The 21,753-nt window shown below is 45.1% G+C and overlaps 1 protein-coding gene across 3 annotated transcripts in view; it reads right to left on the reverse strand.

Annotated features, from left to right (window-relative positions):
- Positions 1-21,301, reverse strand: part of SLC2A12 (solute carrier family 2 member 12) — an 83,169-nt gene extending 61,868 nt beyond the window's left edge. Inside the window, exons 1-2 of one of the 3 annotated variants that reach the window (XM_077893765.1) lie at positions 21,005-21,298; positions 1,447-2,778 (exon numbers count right to left, since the gene is read on the reverse strand). In XM_077893765.1, the coding sequence (XP_077749891.1) occupies positions 1,447-2,778; positions 21,005-21,107 (1,435 nt within the window). In that variant the 5' untranslated portion in view covers positions 21,108-21,298. Of the gene's footprint in view, positions 1-1,446; positions 2,779-21,004 lie in introns of all 3 variants that reach the window. The other 2 variants (XM_077893755.1, XM_077893775.1) reach the window with 2 other exon arrangements.
- Positions 21,302-21,753: the final 452 nt, after the last annotated feature.

Consider the following 21,753-nt stretch of genomic DNA (forward strand, 5'->3'; position numbering starts at 1 on the left):
TTAATTCGAGCATAATCTCCTTGAAGACAGGGACAGTGTCTGTGTTGTTCATTGCTATTTCCCCAAGATCTAGCATAGTTCAGGGAACCCTGGGTGGCGCAGCAGTTTAGCGCCTGCCTTTGGCCCAGGGCGCGATCCTGGAGACCCGGGATCAAATCCCACGTCGGGCTCCCCGTGCATGGAGCCTGTTTCTCCCTCTGCCTATGTCTCTGCCTCTCTCTCTCTCTCTCTCTATCATAAATAAATAAAAATTAAAAAAAAAAAGATCTAGCATAGTTCCTTGTTATTGAAAAAAAGTAGCCTCTTGATACCTATCACCTGAATGAAGAGTTAATGACTTAACAGTAGATCACTAGAGCAAGCCCTAAAGTGACTTTCTTTCTTGAAACAGTATCAGTTCCTGGTACCAGAAATCTAAATTTGTCCATGAGATTCCTTCTCCTTCAGAGTAACCTATGTCCTCTCATGTTCCTATGCTTCACTATTTCCTTTTATTTGGGCAAAACTGTTTGGCCCTTGATTCTTGTAAACAACAACAACCACCATTTTTGTGTGTGTGGGAGAGAGGAAGGAGAAAGGGAGGGGGGAGAGAGGTCTGAGAGAGAGAATGACAGAGAAGGAAAGAGAGAGAGGGAGAGAGGTGCAGGAGTTGAGGCTGGTAGAGAGACTACACTTTACTTCCCTAAATAGAGGTTTACTTTAGACTTTGGGTGCGAGGCTAAAGACAAGTAACTGCAAGAACCAACCTGCTATAAAAAACTCTAGAGAGTTTGCTCAAGAGAAGTGTTTAAGCTTCCTCATTGGAGTAGACTAGCTATATAAAATAAAATAACCATGTAGCTATCTCCCTATAAATTGTTTATATTGTATTGAATGGGAGTAACTTGACTACCATTCTCCTACTTAATGAGTAAAGTGCTCAGGGATGTTACTCTGGTGATAAAACACAGGTACTTAAACGAATAATCCACCCTCCTTTCCAACTCATCATTTGCTGTTCTTCATTATTACTGAATGCATTCACTGGTGTGTCTTTAAGGAAATCTAAATGCTTTTTTCCTTCCGTTTATGAAGAACTCAAGAATGGTGTGGCAGAAAATATTCCAGTAAACTGCTTTCATAAGACAATATGTCCTCTTGGGCAATACATATCTTTCAAGATCTGGCTTATCCCCAATCAATTGCTGTTAAATTATCCTCATGTGACAGATAATGGAAAACTAATCCTTCTGCTGAATACCAGCCCTGTACATTTCACAAAGGAGGTATGAGCCAAGCATACTTTCCACATTAGTAGAACCATCAGGTGGTCAGTATCATTCCCATTTTACTTCTAGTAGTGTTACGTAAAAGGTACCACAGTTACAAGATGTGCTGATGGTAAAAAGCAATATGTTAACATTCATAAGGGCAAAGAGGGAAGGAATAAAAAAATTAAATACTTACTTGGTCCTAGACCAATTGAAAAAGCAGCAACATAAACAAGCAAGCTGGCTAAGGAAAGCCATTTCAGGAAAGCTGGGACATCTGCAGGGTCTGTGACTATCAGGTATTCAGCTGGATTCAGTCTAGCATTTGGTAAGATTGTCACCCCTCTCTTATCCATGTCATTTCTTGTGGGCATTAAGGGGTTTTGGCTGTGGGCCGTGATCCCCTTAAAGAGTTCTCTAAGAGTGTCATCATTGGCTGACAGGTTTCCTGGCCCATAAAATACAGACTTATCCAATGACTGGTTGATAGGGCTCTGGCTTCTGCAGATATTGGTGAAGTTCATGGGGATGTTGAGATTCACGATGCCCATGGTCACCAATGAAGCCGCCATCACAGAGGTGCCGATACAGAGGAAGGTTTTGCTCCCAACATGGTCTACAAGAAGAGTGGCAGGGATGGTGCTGATGACCTTGACAACTCCAACCCCCGTGGAGGCGAGGCTGGCTGCCTCGTTGCTTTGGAAACCAACAGATTTCAAAACAGTTGATGCATAGAATAATATGTTTGGCTGACCGGTGACTTGCACAAAAAACACCAAGGTTAGACCTATCATTATCCGAGTCCTCATGTTGTCCTTTGATCGAAACAGATCCCAAAAACTATACTGATATTCATCTTTCAGGGAAGATTTTATCCCAGTGAGTTCCTCTGTTGTATCTGAGATGGCTCTCAACCTTCTGAGAACCTTGCTAGCAGCCTCCTCATGTCCTTTCATCACCAGAAACCGGGGGCTTGGAGGAAGAAAATACATTGCGATTGCTTGCAAAACTCCGAAGGGAATAACAAGGCCAAACATGTATTTCCAGCCATGGGAAACATTCGCAAATGCATAGTTTGAGATGTAGGCGAAAAGTATGCCGATGACAATCATCAGCTCATTCAGGGACACAAGAAGACCTCTTCTGTGTTGTGGAGCAATCTCTGCGATGTAAACACATGTGGCAATTGAAGAGAGCGAAATGGAGACCCCTATAGCAATTCGGCCTACAATGAGGACCTCATAAGATAAACTGAGTATCAGGATGAGGCTCCCAAGTCCAAGGAGGCAGGATGACAAGATGATGGCAGCCCGTCTTCCATACCTGTCAATCAGGACCCCTCCAGTGAGGGAGGCCAGCAAGGCTCCAATGAGGAGGGAGCTCACAACCATTTCCTGCTCGTGGCAGGTTAGGGCTAATAAAGTTCTTAACTGAAGAAGGGCCCCAGAGATGAGCCCAAGTTCATAACCCACCAGGAGGCCACTGACAGCTGCAGTGATGGATGACAGGAGAGTAAACATGCCGCAACCTACAGGCAGAGAGAAAGACAGACAGTTCATTTCTGTGCTGTTATTTTAAACACTTTATGTCTGAATGGAGATTTAACCTTGTATAAGTAAGTTTTTCAGAGCACTGAGTATAAACACAAACGTAAATATAGCAAAATAATATATTAACAAAAATGATTAGCTATAAAAGGAAATATCCTTTTTCTTTCATTTTGGGGAGGAAAGAGTGGAGACATTAAGGAAGTCATTCCCTTCTTTTTGTGATGCTGACGTTGTTTTTAGGTACTAGCTACAGCTATGCAAGAGGAGCAGAGGACAGATGTTGAAGAATGACAAACAAGAACACCATTTAGTTCCTGCTCTGGCATCAGATCCAAAATTCAGACAGCCCAGTTCCTCAGGTCCCACTGCAGGCCATTCTCTAAAGGCAAAGCTTTGAGGCAGAGAAGACAGCGTAGCAGCCTTAAGAAATGTTAGAGGCGGGATCCCTGGGTGGCGCAGCGGTTTCCCGCCTGCCTTTGGCCCAGGGCGCGATCCTGGAGACCCGGGATCGAATCCCACCTCGTGCTCCCGGTGCATGGAGCCTGCTTCTCCCTCTGCCTGTGTCTCTGTCTCTCTCTCTCACTGTGTGCCTATCATAAAAAAAAAAAAAAAAAAAAAAAAAAAAAAGAAATGTTAGAGGCTTCCCCGTGTGTAACCTGGGGGAAAATGAAGCCCTGTCACCAGGAAACCTGCCCTTGTGTCTCCTGGGCCACATCTGGCCAAAGCCAGCTCTTGTTGAAACATGAGGGTACTGTGTGTGTGTGTGTGTGTGTTTGCCTTTGCAAATTTAAGGTCACACCAAAAAGAAAGAAAAGAAATGGATGCTGGGGAGGGAGCCAACAACATCCATGATTTGCTCTGAGTAAGAAGGCAAGGGAATGGCACTGGGTGGGAGGAAGAACAAAAGGGACTTTGTATTGTTTTATTATTTTAATGTTAAAAACTGAAGAAAAATAGCAAAGTATTAACAGTCATTAATTTTCATAAGTAGGTAGGTCGGTGTTGTCTTTGTATTTGTAACTTGTCAGAACAGAAACAAAAAGAACAAAAACTAACCAAGGGAACCTGTGCATTGCAGGCACAGGAAACAATAATTTACAAAGTGTGACACAGGAAAGCCTGTTTTTGGAATTGTTGGGCGGCCAGTTCATCAAATGTGGCGCATATCAGCTTGGGGAGGTAAATAGGATCCACTAAATTTGGATAGGGACAGAGGGGACATTTCAAACAGAGCTGTGGAAGTCACAGTGGCAGTGTTTTATAGTTTTCCAAGTATAATGGGGCATTGCACACTGAATGGCATGGAGGCACTGATGCCAAGTTTCTTGCTGCTGGGTACAGACTAGTTCTTCCAGGAGCAAGACTGGTAACAAAGAAGAGTGTGTTGCCTTAGAGTTAACAAGAGATGATGGTAGCTTAGACTTGGATGTTCAGAGGAGACGTGGGGACAAGTAGGCAGATTCAAGGGTAATTTGGAAGTGCAACATCAATTGGATTAGCCAAAGAAGCAATCTAGTTTGGTCATTAAGGAAGCTGAAACCTCAGGGATCCCTGGGTGGCTCAGTGGTTTAGTGCCTGCCTTTGGCCCAGGGTGTGATCCTGGAGTCCGGGGATCGAGTCCCACATCAGGCTCCCTGCATGGAACCTGCTTCTCCCTCTGCCTGTCTCTCTCTCTCTCTCTCTCTCTCTCTGTGTGTGTGTTTCTCATGAATACATAAATAAAATCTTTTATTTATTTATTTATTTTAAATTTTTATTTATTTATTTAATTTATGATAGTCACACACACAGAGAGAGAGAGAGAGAGAGAGAGAGGCAGAGACACAGGCAGAGGGAGAAGCAGGCTCCATGCACCGGGAGCCCGACGTGGGACTCGATCCCGGGTCTCCAGGATCGCCCCCTGGGCCAAAGGCAGGCACCAAACCGCTGCGCTACCCAGGGATCCCAATAAAATCTTTTAAAAAATGTTGTTCAGCTCTAGGAAAAGAAGCATGTTGAATAAAGTTGGTCTGAATCTCTTCCATCAGAAATATCCAAAGAATCCTGGGACATAGGTGACTTCAAAAAATAAATCTAAAAAGGATTGAATATTTAGATGGAGGGGCAAATAAAAGTGCAAGAATCCACAACAACATAAAATTAATTCATGAGCATAGCAAACACAAACCATTAAATTGAAATTAAATCAAGAATTTAACCAGCTAATCAGAAAACAAATATTTAGCACCAGTGCATGGCAGGTATTTTCCTAGGAACTGGGATCCACATCTATAGCAATAAAAGAAACCAATGTAGTTATATAGTTCACCCCCCAAGAAACTTAACATTCTGGTGATATCCCTTATTACATACTGTCTTAATTTTTACTTGGAAAATGACTTTTAAAGCACCCTCTTATAGGTTCATTCATGTCCTGCATTTCCACATATTTTTCCCTATTGGGATCTTTAAATCCTCAGCAACATATTTCTTTACCACAAGGAGAATCAGGTCAAATTCTCACATCTGGATAAGGATACTGTTTTCCTTCGTATCTCTACTTGTTTATTTTATCTACGTTTGACATATTGATTTGCTCTATGTGCTTTGGCAACTGGTCTCTGATATTCAGATTAAAGCAATAAGTGACACAGGCAGCACGGGGATACTGAGTCAAGGACATGGCAGAGCAGATGCCAGAACTATTTGAGGAGCAGAAGACTGTCCCTGCCACCTTGTCTTCTGCTCCTTCCTAGTTTTCCTTTTTCCTCCTTTGTTAGTTAGGTTAGAGTTTCCCTATCAAAAGAAAGACCCCTTGAGATATAGGAGTCCCTTCCTTTGACATGCTATCCTCCTACTTCAGGCAGAGTCCGAGGTGGTGAGTTTGGGAGGAGTGGGGCAAGGGGCAAGGCAAGTCACGAAGCCTGCTTCTTACACCGTGGGGGGCCTGCTCCTGACAGAAGAGGGATCCAGTTTCTTTGTCCAGTTTCTGGACTTAGCTTCATATGCCTTGTTCTTTCAGTCAGGGTTCACTGGACACTGACAAATAGGGATGTGTACAAAGGGTCTGGAAACCATCCCAGTTTGTCACTGTCCGTCTGGAGACCCAGCAGCTATAATTCTTCAGAGATAAAACAAAAGTATATCCATATGAATTACTAAAAATCATTTTTACGAAACTGCAGGTTCTAAAAAATGTTATATATCACATCATCTATCTATCACCTATGTAGGGAGTTGGCCTCGGGAGAGGCAGCAGGGGCTAGAGGAGACAGTAGGATGAGGCTCCACAACCAATGTCTTTTCAAAAGAACACCCAGCCCTTAGGTCAGACACTCTGCACTTCACTTTTTTTTTTTTTTTTAAAGATTTTATTTATTCATTCATGAGAGACACACAGAGAGAGAGGAAGAAACACAAGCAGAGGGAGAAGCAGGCTCCATGCAGGGAGCCCGACATGGGACTCGATCCCAGGTCCCCAGGATCACGCCCTGGGCCAAAGGCGGGCACTAAACCGCTGAGCCACCCAGGGATCCCCTGCACTTCACTTTCTTGGAGAAATTTAGCATTTCCATCGGTTTTGCCTCCGGTCTTGCTTCACAGGGTCCCTTCCTTTACATTCTTTTCCCCCAAAAGGGCCCCAGAGAATTCGCAGCCGTTCGCAGACAGCAGACATGGCAACTCTCTGGAGACCCGCGGGGCCTTGGCTCGTGCGTCCCTCTGTGCCTTGCTCCTTTGCTAGAAGACAACAGGGCTCTTTGGGTGCGAGATGATCCTATAACAAGGTAGGAACGTTGAAGTGCTAATGGAGGCTACAATCACCGCCGAGGGGCTCCACTGAACGCCGGAGACGCACCAGAGGGCACAAAGGCCGCGGCCTGCACAGGCTCCCCAGGCCCAGAGGCTCGCAGCGTCGCTGGCTGCCCCCCCCCCCCCTCGGTTTCCATGACCCTTGAGGCGGTGCCGCTCCGGCTCCGGCCCTTCCCAGGCGCCCACCACGGCGGGCGAGCCCCGGCGGCTCCCTGGACCACAACCACCGCCTCGGCGGGCCGCAGGGCACTGGGCTGGGCTTCCCCGCGGGAGAGCCGCGGGCCTTGAAAAGACCCCCTTCGCGCTTTGCTCCGAGAAGAACTTGCAGTAGCCCCAAATCGACCTTCGCATGTGGCCCCGTCCCCAGTCCTCCTCCCTGAGTATCTTTCCTACCCCCCATCTTTCAAGAGTCCTCTCAAGTGCCACCTCCCCCAGGAAGGCCGCTCTGCTCTGCCTTATTCTGCAGCCTCACCCTGAACCCCTCTGCGCTCCTCCTGCCCCCAAAATGTGTTTCTAGGGCACCTGCCATCTTCGGCCGTGCTCATTTATTTACCCACATGTCTTCCCCTGTTAAACCGAAAGTCCGTAAAGCCCCAAACTCTGCCTTCCTGAGGTCTATATTCTCGTCTCTGGTCTTTGGCATGAGGTAAACACTCACAAAGGTTTGTCGGGTGATTGAAGAAAAGAATGAAAGCGACAGCACTCCAGGATGCGGTCCGGCCTGTCCTCCCCAGCGCCAGCTCTGTCCCCGCAGGAGCATGAAACAGCGCCTGCAACTCTGGGCTCACAGAGGCGCTTGGCGTTTGTGCCGCGCAGTATTAGCATCGCTGCAAACCTTCCAGCTCTAGTATCAGCCTGTTCACGTGGCACCACCATAGACACCGTAAGTTGTTTCATTATCGCTCGTTTATTTGTACTTTATGACCCAGCAGCCCCATGCACAGACTTGGTCTCTGGTTGTTCAGATTGGGTTTAGCAGCCCCACTGGGGGACTCGAGTTTTCAGGCTCCGCAGCAGTCTCCAGGCACCTGTTCTGCAGCTCATCCTGACCATTTGCCGTTTCTGGAAAATGCCAGGCACTTTCCCAGACTTGCGCTTCTCCTCATGGCCTGACTCTCCCCTCACTTTAGGGCCTAGGGAAATCTGAGTCATCCCTGAAGTTACAGTTTGAAGAGTCTCCCCTCCCCTGCAAAACCTTTCCAGATGGCTGCTCTTTGGTGAGCATCAATCTCTCTTCTCTCCCTTGCCTTTTCTTCCACGGCCTCACAGTACCGTGGACTATATTTAGTTATGCCCGTCACCTACCTTAGAGTGGGAGCGCCTTGAGAGCTGGAGCGTCACCATCAGGGGACCCACACGGGGCTTGACGGAGAGCTCAGGACAGACTAGTGGATGTCGCGTGGATGAGGTGCACTGGCTCAGCCAGAGAACTCCTCCGGACCCGTGGAGAGTTGAGGTGTGCTGTTCCACCGGGTCCCAGGTGCTGCCTCTTGGCCCTAGACCACGTGTAGGGCCCCCTGGGGTGGTCAATACTGGGCGCTAGCCATCATCTAACCCCCGTCTGAGCCCCCTTATCCTCTTTAGCATACAGTGAAACTCAGCCCAACAGAAAATACAGCCCCCTCTACACCTGCCGTCCTTTGACCCCTCTAAAACAAAAAGTCAAGAACTTTGCTTTCTTTTCCATTTCGCATATCTCAGGCTTGATTCAGTAGCACTTGTCCAGACACACTTTCCAGAAAACAATTTTCTCCGAATTCCGTGGCGAGGGAGGTGCACAGAGTGCATGTTACTTCCACCGGCTTATTAGCCCTTCCCTGGATCTTGCTTTGTTAACTCTCTACTTCTGCTGATTACAGGTAAGACTTCTCCTTCTTTTCTTTCTTCTTTCTTTCTTTCTTTCTTTCTTTCTTTCTTTCTTTCTTTCTTTCTTTCTTTCTTTCTTTCTTTCTCTTTCTTTCCTTCCTTCCTTCCTTCCTTCCTTCCTTCCTTCCTTCCTTCCTTCCTTCCTTTCCTCCTTCAGTGTGAGACTGTCCCCAGGATAGGTCTGGATGTTTGTTTCTTCCGAATTTTGCTGCTACTACCTGAATTCTTCTACTGAGAAAAGACATCTAGTATTTTGAGTTTTCCACCTACTTGTTTAGTAATAACTATTTTTGTGTTCCTTATATATATTCGTTCATCTCATTTCCTAGGTCTGTCTTCCCTGCCCTTTTTCTGTGCACCTAGAATAGCTCTTCCTATTTATCCTCCATGTCACAGATTTCAGATAATAATTCTGCCCCTGTGGCTTTAGAGTCCCCTCACTCATTCCAGGTTCACACAGGTCTGTCTGCACCTGTCCTCAGGCCCATCTTCACTTCGATTTAAATCATGGTCAGATGTTGTCCTAAGCTCTTTTTGTCAGAGTCCACTTTTACAAAAACTACAGACAACAGAAATCGGATGCTTTCCAAAATTTATATATGCTCCCTTAAAAAAGAAATCTTAAAATGCATCCTTTGTCTTTGTTTTTAAAATGTATTTGCCAATGGCCAGATTAGCTGCCTTCCTTTTACCCAGCCCCCAGATCAGTTACGATATTTTTGACTATAAGAAACCAAAACCTAAAAAACAAGGGTTTAAAACATTGTGGCATTTACTGTTTACTGTTTAATTAGCGAGAAGACCAAGCTGAGTTTGGTGTCTCCAAGGATTCACACTCTACCCATCCTTTGTTCCTACCTCTTCAGAGGGTTGGTTTTGTCCCCGGTTTGTCACTATATGTGCAAGGTGGCTGCCACAGCTCCAGGCACGATTCTCTCACAACCAAATTCAAAGGCAGGTGACAATGGAAGAAGGCTTGGGGCAAAAGGCCTTTTTCCTTTTCTGGGGGAGAGAACTTTCCAGAAGCTCTGCAGAAGATGATGGGTTTCAGGATATGCAACCCTTAAAATGTGGTACCTTGGCTTCTTGAGTATTTTAAGCTGAAGGAGTCTGAAAAAATGGGAGAAGCAGAAGGTTCCTCTCACCTCCCCACTGTCCATCTCCCCTGAAGTAGATTAACAAACCCTCACATGAGAGGTACCCCCCCACACACACCCACAGGAAGGGAGCAAGCTCATCTCTGAAAACGAAGAGAGGCCTCGAAGGATCCAAACAAACAGGCCTTGCCAAGTCTCCCCTAGTTTGCTACACTTACCTCAAACAGCTTGACCTGTCACTTTGCTCCATGGCTGTCCACTCTGCATCCAGCTGAGCATAAAAACACTCAGCCTTAACCATTTCTTACAGTCTTAATTTCCTGGCGAAGGCTCCCAAGTCATGTAGAACTTAAATAAATGTGGATGCTTTTCTCCTCTAATCTGTTTTTGCCAACGTAACCTTCAGCTCTAGCTGAAGACTCACCCTAAAGTCTTACTAGCCAGAACCAGAGGGTTCCATGGTCAAGCTTGGCAAGAGAGGCTGAGACATGAGTACCTGAATATTTTAGTTTCCCCAGATAGGAAAGGCAGAAAAGGAGAAGGGAGTTGGAGCAGCTGGCAGGTTTTCAGTGTCTGACACACCACGTTGTAGCCACCTGGTGGCAGCTGGGAACTGCTCTGAGGCCGGGAGGACCCATAGGTATGTACAGCTGATGAGGGAGCAGAAGGCAAGCTGAGGGCAAGGCACAAGCCAACACCCAGCAAGCCCCCAGGTGGGACCAGTGTGACATTCCTCAGGCACTCCTGGTGGCCTGAAAACTAAGGGAAAGGTGGAAAAAAACAAATGGTTAACTAAGAGAGATCACAATCCTGCAAGACAGGAGTCTCCTTCAGTTTACAAAATGTCTTCTTGATTTACAAGGAAAAAAAGCATTCTTATCAATACCCTAACTAACCCAGAAGAGAGCTCCCAACTATCTTCATGTTGATGCTTTACTAGAGGGCAAAACAACTTGACAAAGGCAAGGCCTCCAGTATCCTCTTCAGCACACAAAAGTTCTTTTCAAAGCCCCTACCCCCTTTTAAAGATTTTATTTATTTACTCATGAGAGATACAGAGAGAGAGCCAGAGACACAGGCAGAGGGAGAAGCAGGCTCACTGCAGGGGGCCCAATATGGGACTCTATCCCAGGACCCGGGATCACGCCCTGAGCCGAAGGCACAAGCTCAGCTGCTGAGCCACCCAGCTGCCCCTTAAAACCTCCCTTTCCCTTGCATCCCCCAACTTCCAAGAATATAATCACCACCCATCACAACCCTGAGGCAGCAGCTTTTCCTGCCCATGGGTCCCGTCCCTGCGCATAATACAACCACCTTCTTGCACTGCAGACTTCTCAAGAATTCTCTTGGCAGTGGGCTCTGGACCTCACCAAACTACATCGCAGCTGCTGGCCAAATTTCTGATGTCTGGTAGTTAATTTTCTGATGTGACTCTGTTGGACTGAGGAAGGAATTTTTGCTTCCATTTTTTGGTCCCCTGAGCAGGAATAAGAGATATCATTCCTGCATGATCTCAAGAGGCCAGTAAAGTTCTTTGCCTGTCAAAACCAGTACATGCCAAACTACAGCTTCTGGAAGGCACCATTCCAGTGGCTCATCCGAGCTTTGTCCTTTCTTAACACTGATGTCATGTTCTGGAACACAGCGAGCTGCTATCTTTCCTACCTGCCCGGAGTTGCTGACATCGAAACTGTAGTCCCCAAGAGAGAAAGAGAAGTCTTTGTAACAGGATGGCTGGGAAGACCGGACTGTGGAACAAAACTTCGACTCCCTGCCAGAGCGGCTCCAGGGGTCCATGCAGGTGTCTGCCCTTTAGCTGGCTCCTGAAAATGGTCTCAATTACAGATGCCCAGTGAGAGTTTGTGGAAAGCTGGACATTTTACTGCCTTTTATGCATGAGGCCCATGTTTGCATTTTATTTAGGGTTAAATCCTAATTTATTGATGAATATATCTGGCTCTCATGTATTTGTAATTTTGCATCTCCTTCCATGTGTTTTACAGATATTTTCAACTGACAGTTAAGGAACAGGATGAATCTGGAGAGCAAACCAGCAGCTACCTCACCTAGAGACCTCTGAGGCTTCCTGGATGGGGCTCTCAGTTTGTGTGAGCTGTGGGGAGCTGTGGACATTTGAGGATTAACAAAATCGTTAAAAAGGATCCTTGTCCCATCAATGACCAGTGAATGTTGAGAAAAAATAGTAACATACATAACTGCACCTTAATATTTCAAATGTATGCAGTCGTGATAAAAACATTTTTTAAAAATTCAAAGTGCCAGTGATTACACAGTAGCTTTCCATCAGCCTGTATTTTCCAATCAACAAATACAAACCTGTGAAGATTATGATGTGAGGATTTAAAGTTGTTGAAGGAGTTGTTAAAGGGATCTACATACTTGAAAATGACTGCGAATCATCCTTGGTGCATTTAAAATTTTTAAATGAGGGAAATAAAATGGGAAGAAACAAATAATACTATAAAGCCTGTGGGTGTAAAGCTCTTAGGAAGGGCACTTTATTTATCAAGCCTAATACCTGGAGGGTCCCCTGGGTATTAAGGGAGAGCCGCATGGGGCATGCTGATAATAAACAAGTGGACAATGGGAAAGAGAGAGAAGAAAAAAGCCAAGAATGTTTTATATACTAATAAACGACAAATGTTGATGTCTGTATGTGGGAGGGAGAGAGACAGACAGAGAGGAAGAGAAAGAGTTCAAGAAAGAATGGCTGGGGGAGCCTGGGTGGCTCAGTGGTTGAGCATCTTAGGCTCAGGTCGTGATCACAGGGTCCCAGGATGGAGTCTCAAATCGAGCTCCCCACAGGGAACCTGCTTCTCCCTCTGGCTATGTCTCTGCTTCTCTGTGTTTTTCAAGAATAAATAAATAAAATCTTTTAAAAAATGGCTAAGAATGCCCAGAAATGGGAGAAATGGAAGCAAAGGTACAGACAGGTTATCAAGTTGTAGGGGAGGAGTTGGGATGGGGGTGGGAAAATGGGGGGGGGGGGGTAGCCACATAAAGAAATAGGCCACAGGCCTGTGGGTTTTAGAAAAGTTGGTTTAGGGATCCCTGGGTGGCACAGCGGTTTGGCACCTGCCTTTGGCCCAGGGCGCGATCCTGGAGACCCGGGATCGAATCCCACGTCGGGCTCCCGGTGCATGGAGCCTGCTTCTCCCTCTGCCTGTGTCTCTGCCTCTCTCTCTCTCTCTCTGTGACTATCATAAATAAATAAAAATTTAAAAAAAACTGTTAAAAAAAGAAAAGTTGGTTTACAATAAATTTCCTATGGTGGATTTGACAGGGGAATTTTAAGAATGGGCCCATCAAATATTTAATAGAACTATAGCTCTCTTCAAATCATAGTAATGATCCACAGAGAGCTTGTATGAATGGAATTTGAGAATGTGAAGGAAGAAGGAATGAATGTGAAGGAAGAATTCTCTCATCCTATGCGTAAATTGGAGCAAGGATGAGAGAAAAGACTAGTTGCACGAGGTGAAAATTAAGAATCTGGTGGAAACAGGAAGCTGGTAGAAAAAGTGATCAGAAGAACCACAAGACTCCTAAGGCGTACAGTGTGTGTTTGAGGATGGGCAGAGGGGATTGGCAAGCAAGGAGACCCTGTGGTGGCTGGAGCTACGTTTATTTACATATTAAAGGAATGGTGACCCCAGGAAGCTGGAGGATTTCAAGGTGCAGGTGAGGGTTCTAGGACTCCCTAATTCTATTGCCACTATGATCACTTTCAGAAACTTGCTTGGTTTCCCTAATCTGATACAGCCTCTTCCTAAGAATTCTTCCTCTCATGGTACTTAGCACACAAAGGTTTCTTGATATGGTCCCTGCTTACATCTCCAGATTCCTTTGTCATCCTCTGGCCCCTGGATGAACTCTGTGCTCTTGTCATACAGAAATATCTGTAGATCCCTGGATGTGCTATTCTCTCTTCTCAAAACTTGTATATAAGCCATTTACTCTGCTTATAACGCTCTCTGGAAATGCACTGACCTCAGTTATACCTTCTTGACTCAGCTTCACTCTACTCTCTTCCAGAACCCATTAAAAACTGGCTGAGCTGTCCCCTGGGCACTAGCATAGCATGGTGTCATTTATCTGGCCACCTCCTCCATCTTGGGTTCCCCAATCCCTTCTTTCTCCACCAGTTGGCAATGAGCATCTGCCTTGCATGGATGTCTCTTATTCACCTCTGGACCCAGGATCTAGTATCATGCCTGATTCTTAGTAGACTCAACATTTCCTAAGATGACCTTGTAATTACTTAGATTCTTATCTTTCTCATGAGTTGGTAAAATCTATAGACATGGATAATGTCTTACATGTCTTTCTTCACTCTGAAATATCCAACTCAGTAAGTATTGCTGAATTAAAATGTTCTTTTTAGGGGGCACCTGGGTGGCTCAGTTGGTTAAGCATCTGCCTTCAGCTCAGGTCATGAACCCAGGGTCTTGGGATCAAGCCCCACATCAGGGTCCCTGCTCAGTGGGCAGCCTGTGTCTCCCTCTGCCTATTTGTTCTCGTACTCTCGCTGTCAAATAAATACAATATTAAAGGAAATAAATAAATACAATGTTCTTTAGTGAGGTGCCTGGGTGGCTCAGTAGGTTAAGCATCCGCCTGTGGCTCAGGTCATGATCTCCGGGTCTTGGGATGGAACCCCACATTGGGTTCCCTCTCCCTCTGCCACACTCCCCCTGCTTGTGCTCCTTTGCTCTCTGTCAAATAAATAAATAAAATCTTTAAAATTAATTAATTAATTAACTAATCAATTAATTAAATGTTCTTTAGTTCAGCTGAACACTTAATTCATTTCCCCATTTAACAATTAAGCATGTGCTATGTAACAATACTATGTGTTGGGCACAGACGGTGACAGGTTCATCTGGATAAACGGTGCAATCAGCAAGGTGGTCACTGTTCAATCTGGATTTGATGGTTTAAGATGGTGGTTACCTGTCCCTCCTGCATGTGATCCCTGATGGAAATACAGAGATCAGGCATAGTCCCTACCTCTAATGTACTGCACGGGGTTTTCCAAGCCCACAGTACTTGCAGTCAGTTCAGAACTCTGATAGGAACTAGACTATATATTTTATTTTGGAACCTATAATCTTAAAGCCAAAGACATGTTGCATGGAAAATTAGGGAACTAGCTAAAATAAAATGCAATAAAGTTCTGAAATGAGTGAAACAGGGACCCCAAATCCCACATCAGATCACAGAACAGAGCAGGAAGTAGAGACATCAGGACTGGATGGTATTATAGGTCAAGTGGGCAAACCCCTGGAGTGGATCTTAGGATACTGAGACTCTGCCACATAATACCTATCCATGCTTCCTGCAGCAAGCCCCTTTGCTTCTCTTGGAGGTGCGTGGGCTTAATGGTGAAGGTACAGTCAGGAATCAGAGTGCCTGGTTAGCTGCCAGCTAGCTTGTGACATGTCCCTTAACCTTTCTGTTCCTCTATGTTTTCATTCCTAAGATATAAATAATAACATTACCTACTTCATAAAGTCGTTATGAGAATTCATGAGATAGAACAGTGTGTTGCGCATGGTAATAAGCCCTTAGTAAATGTGTGCTGCAATTCTCTTAGCCTCAGTTTGCTTATCTGTGAACTGGGGATAATATTTGTGAAGTTTTGTTATAAAGATAAGAAGGGATAATAGTAATAGAAGCACTACAATAATCCTTCAACAGAGATTTGTTTAGTCTGAATCAGTGAGATAAAATTGCCATAACAAGGAAGTAAAACTGAAACAGTCTCCCTTACTGATAGCGCAGGAAGTAAAATGATACCTTGTTTCCAGCATAACAATGATGCCTTTTCATAAATTCTTGAATTCCTTTGTTTTGGGCGGTACCTACACATAATTGGGCTTACATCACAAAAAATTGTTCCTGTGATTTTTTGCCTTGGGGTTTCAACAGTTTTGTCTCCCAGTGGAAATTGAAACATTTCATTAGCTTGGGAATGCTCTCTTACCTTACAAATTGATCTTAATCACAACTTTTCTCTCTATTCATAAAAGTCCTGCACATTTGAGGCTGAGATGCCATTTTGGGCTGGCTTCTAAGTTAACATTGCACATTGCTACCAACTCCAGCTTCCACAAAGCGTGGAAGCAGGTGAGTGCAGGAGCACCGCATTTTGGAGAAAATAATATGGATGTGACCAACAACCCCCAGAGCCTAACTATGCCAGGCTGACTGAGTCATTAGTGCTGCCGAGAAACAATTACTTCCATGGGAAGCACCATTTAACAGTTTAAAGATGAATTATACTTGATTTACCCAAGGGAAAAAAAAAATACTCCTATAAGTCAAACAAAGGAACTGTGTTTTTCTCCCTGATATTTTGGCACTTTATAAAGTGAGTAATTGTCCAAAAAGAATGAAAGCTACTAAAATTAAAATAATATGATAATTTATTTTAGTCTCACTATTATGTCTACCTAAATTGTATAGAAAAATTGGTGTATTATCGAGGCATAACTTTTTAGCAGATGCATAAAAGACTGCTGTGACATGGGAAGTAAAATGATGCCAATGAGCCAAAACAAACAAAAATTGAATTTAAAAGAACTCTTATGAATTTATGATTTATTATAAAGGTTATATAGTTGACTCAAAGTTTCAGTTGGGAAATATCTGGGGCGATTTCAAGTCTTTTGCCTTTAACAGAGATTGGGTACTTTCTGAGGGAAGATGGATGAGAAATTATCCTTATCTGGTATTTGGTCCAACAGTCTCATGGGAAGAAGCCCATTTCAATTTTCCCCCTCACTCACCACCATAACTTGGTATCTTTTTGCAAGGCTTTCATCCCCTATTTTATTCAATAACTCATCTTCTTGGGGAAGACAGTCCATGAGAAAAAATTGAACCAGGGAGCCCTCCAATTTAAGAATCCTATACAACCAACATTTGCTCATACAATCTGAGTAAATAGCTATTTCAATGCCTAGAAGCACAAGCTAATTGCACACTAATGGAGGGCCATTAGGAGCTCTCAGAACTTTTTCCACCCTTAGGCTAAGTATGCCTTCTGTTCCTACAATTGAGAAGAAGCTACCTCCAAAACCATATTTAAGAACTAACTGTTCTTGGGGCACCTGGGTGGCTCATTGGTTGAGCATCTGCCTTTGGCTCAGGTTGTGGTCCTGGAGTCCTGGGATGGAGTTCAGCATCTGGCTTCCTGCAGAGACCCTGCTTCTCCCTCTGCCTGGGTCTCTGCCTCTCTCTGTGTGTGTTCTCTCATGAATACATAAATAAAATCTTAAAAATAAAAAAACTATTCTTGAATGAAAAATATAATCCCATATATCCACAGCAATTAAAACCAGCATTCTAAAATTGGCTGAATCACCTTTGATTTACACATGCAAATTGTAGTTTCCTTAGGTAGCTCCAGGGTGAATTCATTGTATTTTGAGGGTATTTCTGTGGTTGTTTTTTTTTATTGTTGTTTTTACCAGCTAATATAAGATCTAGCCCACTAAAAAGTACTCCCTTGAAAATTCACAAACAACGTAAATTCAAGACTACCACAAGGTGTGTTCCTGGAATCTCAGAGGCCTCTGCTCCAACTAGCAATCTTACCAGACAGAAGGGTGATGCTAAAAATATTTACCAACTGGGAAAGGGGCATTGGCCTATTCAAAGAGACATGAGCTGTAAAACCGGCTCAGGCACACTGGTGCCTGCTGACTAATTTCAGCCCTGCAGGTCAGTCACATTGCTTAATTAATGGCTTCATCTGTGTCTGCCAGGCCCTGCCACCTGCAGGGTCCCACCAATGCATGTCTGCTGCTGTGGTGGCAAGGGGCAATCTCCCTGCCCTCTCTAGGTCACAGTGATCTCAGTGGGAGACAAGAGCCCTGGCTATGTGAGCCAAACACCACCCAGAGTTTGTGGTGAAACAGGTCCCGCCATGTTTGCTTAGAGGCTTCTCTCTTTCTAGATCTTGGAGAAGTCATTGGCTGGAGCCTCACAGTCACAAAAAGCCTCAAATTTAGACTTTTGATATAATTTCCAAATGACATTAAATGCACAGTCAGAGCTAAGCTGACTACAGTGAAAAGGGAGATGGTTATCTTTAAATCTGGTCTTATTTCCAGACAAGAGTCTACAGTGTCTCATAGATTAGCATACCTATAAATCCTGTCATTCCCATGGCAATATCAAGCTGCATACATTAATTTGTTATCAGCTATCAACTTATTAAATAACGCCTGTTCTTAAAACACAATAATTTTTTGTCACAGGATTTATCACTCTTTCACTGATGGAAAGCCTGGAAAAAATGGTAATCGCTAAGGCCCCGGGTGTTCCCCAAATGACTGGTTCGTTGTTGTTAGAACCCTTTGTCTCACAACCAAGCTCTGTTAGGAGGTGGAGCTGTTTGGCCAGACTTACTCTTCCCTGGGGATAAGCTTGCTTCTAAAAGTCTTCTCAGCTCTCTTACAAGTAGGCTTCCTCTCAAGCTGCCCAAAGAAGGCTGAGAAAGCTAAGCCGGACTAAATCCAAGCGGGCCTGCTTTAGGCTAACCCTGAGAATCCAAGACTCAGTAAGAGCATAGTAAAAATGCCCTGACCTCAAAGACATGGCCTGCATGAGCGGAGAAGTGATGGACCTGTGGTTTGCTTACGTGGCCCCACCCAGGACCCTGCTCAGCCTTCAGCGATACATGGGTGGAAAGGGAGCAGGGTGTCTCTCATGGGTAAATAAATATATTTTTAAAAAACAAGGGAGCAGGGAGCCACCTGCCACAGGATTTTCCTTGCTCTGCCTCCCCTCTGTCCTCCAGAGATGTGCTAAGATTACCTCTCTTACATATAGATCACCTCTTCAGCTTTTCATTTGTAAAAAGGAGTTTCACAGATTTAAATAAATTTGAGAACAACTGCCTTTGGCTATTCATCTGATTAACACAAGTGAGCATCTCTTAAATCTCAGACTTTTGAAACACGAAATTGGAAGAGCCTGAGAGACCCACTTCCTGAGATGGAAGAGCAGGCATCAGGCCTCCCAGGCCAGAGACACCGAGGTGAGTTTGTGCCAGCACTGAGTAGACCTGCGCCAACCACACATCTCTCCCTTGTGTGAGATGTTCTAGCCCTGCACTTTCCTAACATCACCTATGTTGTGGTCAGCTCTAGGCATCAGGATTGAGCTCAGTCCTGCCTAGGAGGTCGTTTATGTCTGTAAGCACTGAAAAATTTATTGAAAATATATGCACTTTGAATTATAACTTTTTGAAAAGGAATTTAAGTGTTTTTAGCTTCTAGCCATTGGAACAAAGCATTCTCTCCAGTTTAAGCAGGGATGGCCGCATGAGATCTGCCAACACTTTTCATTGCACATCGAAGCATTAACGGGTGCTATCATGGAGTTTAGAAATTCTTGTTTTGATTTGTTTTTTTGGCATCCCAAATGATTTAATTATCTTGCCCTGAGTTGTAGGACTCTTTCCTCTTTGTGCTTTAATTTTCCCATGTAGGAATATAGAAAAACCTGTATCTTCAAATGCACGGCAAGTATGATAATTATTGAGCATATTTAAATACTCTGAATTTCCTGGATGAAACTATGAAAGTTTAAAATACAAAGAAGTGAAAAGAAGTATTTGACGAGCGTTATTTCATTAAGCCTCAACATCTTCATAAAACAGACTAAAGTATAATCCCAAACCACAGAGTGAGCTTGCACTATGCATTCGGTCGATACAGATATATGTAACATTACCTTTGGGTCCATCTCAGACAACTTAGGAAAATTTGCACAAGTAGTACTAAAATGTTTTGTATTCATCTAAATATAAACTATAGCACAAATCAAAGTTTTGTTCATTTAAGATTTGGGGAAAACACTTCAGCTTCCTTTTCTACGCAATGAAGTTTCATTAGAATTAAATTTTAAAAATTTTAAAATAACTTACAGTATTTATTCATCTTTCACTTCTTTAGAACATAAACAGTTGCAATTAATTGCATTTTGTGCATATCTGCAATCTTTCCAAACACAGATACTCGTGACCCCACCTCAGGATAATTGTGCACTTGCACAGTTTAACCTATTAGGAGTACACAGTGCTTTCAAAGCCCTATCGAAATTAAATAGTTCATTTTTCATTGTTGCTGTAGAGGCCCCCTCAGGACAGAGTTTCTTTTCTTCTTTGTGACATTATCACCAACTATTTAGTGAACACTTTTGTTGATTTGGGCACCTCAACAAGCTCTGCAGCTCAATCTTTCAGGAAGTTGAAGAGAACACTGCGGCTCTCTCCCTGAACCCTCAAATACAAGCCTTCCTGGGCTGCTCAGAGACAAAAAGCACACGTGGAGAAGAGGAGCTCTGCTTAGGAGAGGACTTGGCCACCCTGAAGGGTGACCCCAGGCATTCATTCCTGACCACAAGTGGGAAAGCTGGAGCAAAGCTGAGCAGGAATCAGGGCTGGGAAGGCTGACCGAGGCTCCTTGCTGAGGAGCCTCTCCAGGCCTTCTGGGTGGGGGGGGGGGGGGGTCAGGGACTCAAGCCCCGGATCAGACAAACCCAGGATGCAAACATGACTTTATAAAGCCATCACAAGGTGGAAGGTACATGCCTTTTGTGTCACTTAGTGTTCTGGATTATTCATGAAATTCCAACTGATGGTTGGGAATCTACTTACTGTACGGTGAAGGGGAGCAGAGCTGGGGAAGGCCTTACACAGAATTATCTGTGTTGATTTAATTTCCTATTATGATTCTTTCTATTCCTTTGGGAACTGACTAACAGAGTAGGAGAGGTTAGCCAGGAGCTTGCGCCGTGTTTGTGGGAGTTGTGAATGTGGAAGCGACGGCCAGCACTTGGTATAGCAAAAGACCACTGAAATGAATTAAAACTTTGTCAAATTTCACCTCCCGAAGGAAGAAGTATGAAAGGAACCTGAGTTTGAAAGGCCAGTTGGAAAGAGAGCGGGAGCAAATCGAGCAGGGGTTTTAGGCTGGAAATTCATTACAAATTCATGACAAGCATTGGCTGGGAACTTTAGAAAAGAAAGTTGTGTTCATTGATTACGTAACTACTTTTCTGAAGCCTGCTTAAGATACTGATTGAAAACCTGGTGGTTCTGAATGTCCACTTGTGACACACTGTCCACTTGAGGCAATAAATGAAAAAGTGTGTGTGTGTGTGTGTGTGTTTACACATGGGACTCTCTTGCCAGTGACTCTTCCCCAAATGAAAGAGTGACACATTCTGTCAACCCATCGGTGGACCCGACCTGCCGGCCCCGGGGCTTCTGGATCTTCACGTTGCACCTCCTGCCCGCTCCTTCCCACGGGACGCTGTCCCCTTCTCTCTGTGCACGCACCTCGCACGCGCACGTGCGCACACACACACACACACACGCACACGCACACACAGGAGCGAGAGCGCCCCGCTTTACCTCGGGCCCGGGCAGGCCGCGGGCTGCCGCTGCGCTGCGCCTCCGCCGCCGTGTCCCGCGGGCTCAGCAGCCCGGGGCCCTCGGGGTTCTCCGCAGGTACCATGGTCGCGCGGAAGTCACCGCGGCCGCCGCGGCTCCCGGCCACCCCGGCGGCCCGCTCTGACAGCAGCGGTCACGTTCCCCATGCTCGCCTGCTAACGAGGGAGGGGGGAGCTTTGGGCAAAGCCAGGGAGATTTGCAACCAACTTTGTTTCTATTTCCGAAGGCTTTGCCCTTTTCGGTGACACGGGCCGTAGCTATTCCAGGCAGCCTATCACCGGCAGTGGGAGGGCCGGGCTCTGAGGATTGTTTTCGCCTTCAGAGGCCGGGCTGGAAGCGAGGGGTCAGCAGGCTTGGCAACGGAGCTCGGAGCTCGGACCCGCGCTTTGGCCGCAAGCCGGGGGTGGGGGGCAGAGGGGACAGCGGCTCTTGGGCCCCTGCACCTTTGCAAACAGGCGGAGAAGAGAAGCCTGCAGGTCGGAAGGAACGAGGAGAGGGACGGGGCCGGAATGCCCACAGATGCTATCAGTTAATCTTGCAGCACCGGGAACAGTTTCTGCAAAGGCATACCAGAAGGAAAAGTGTGTGTCAGTTGTTCAGCCAGATTGTTATTCCAGGAGTCGTGACACTCACCGTTTAAACAAAGCATAAAACATCTTCACTGTGTCAGCCTGATTTTGCTCTGGGTGAATGTGGTCTGTTACTCTTTC

This window comes from Canis aureus, chromosome 1 (genome assembly GCF_053574225.1).
Source record: "Canis aureus isolate CA01 chromosome 1, VMU_Caureus_v.1.0, whole genome shotgun sequence".
In the NCBI taxonomy this organism is placed as follows: Eukaryota; Metazoa; Chordata; class Mammalia; order Carnivora; family Canidae; genus Canis; species Canis aureus.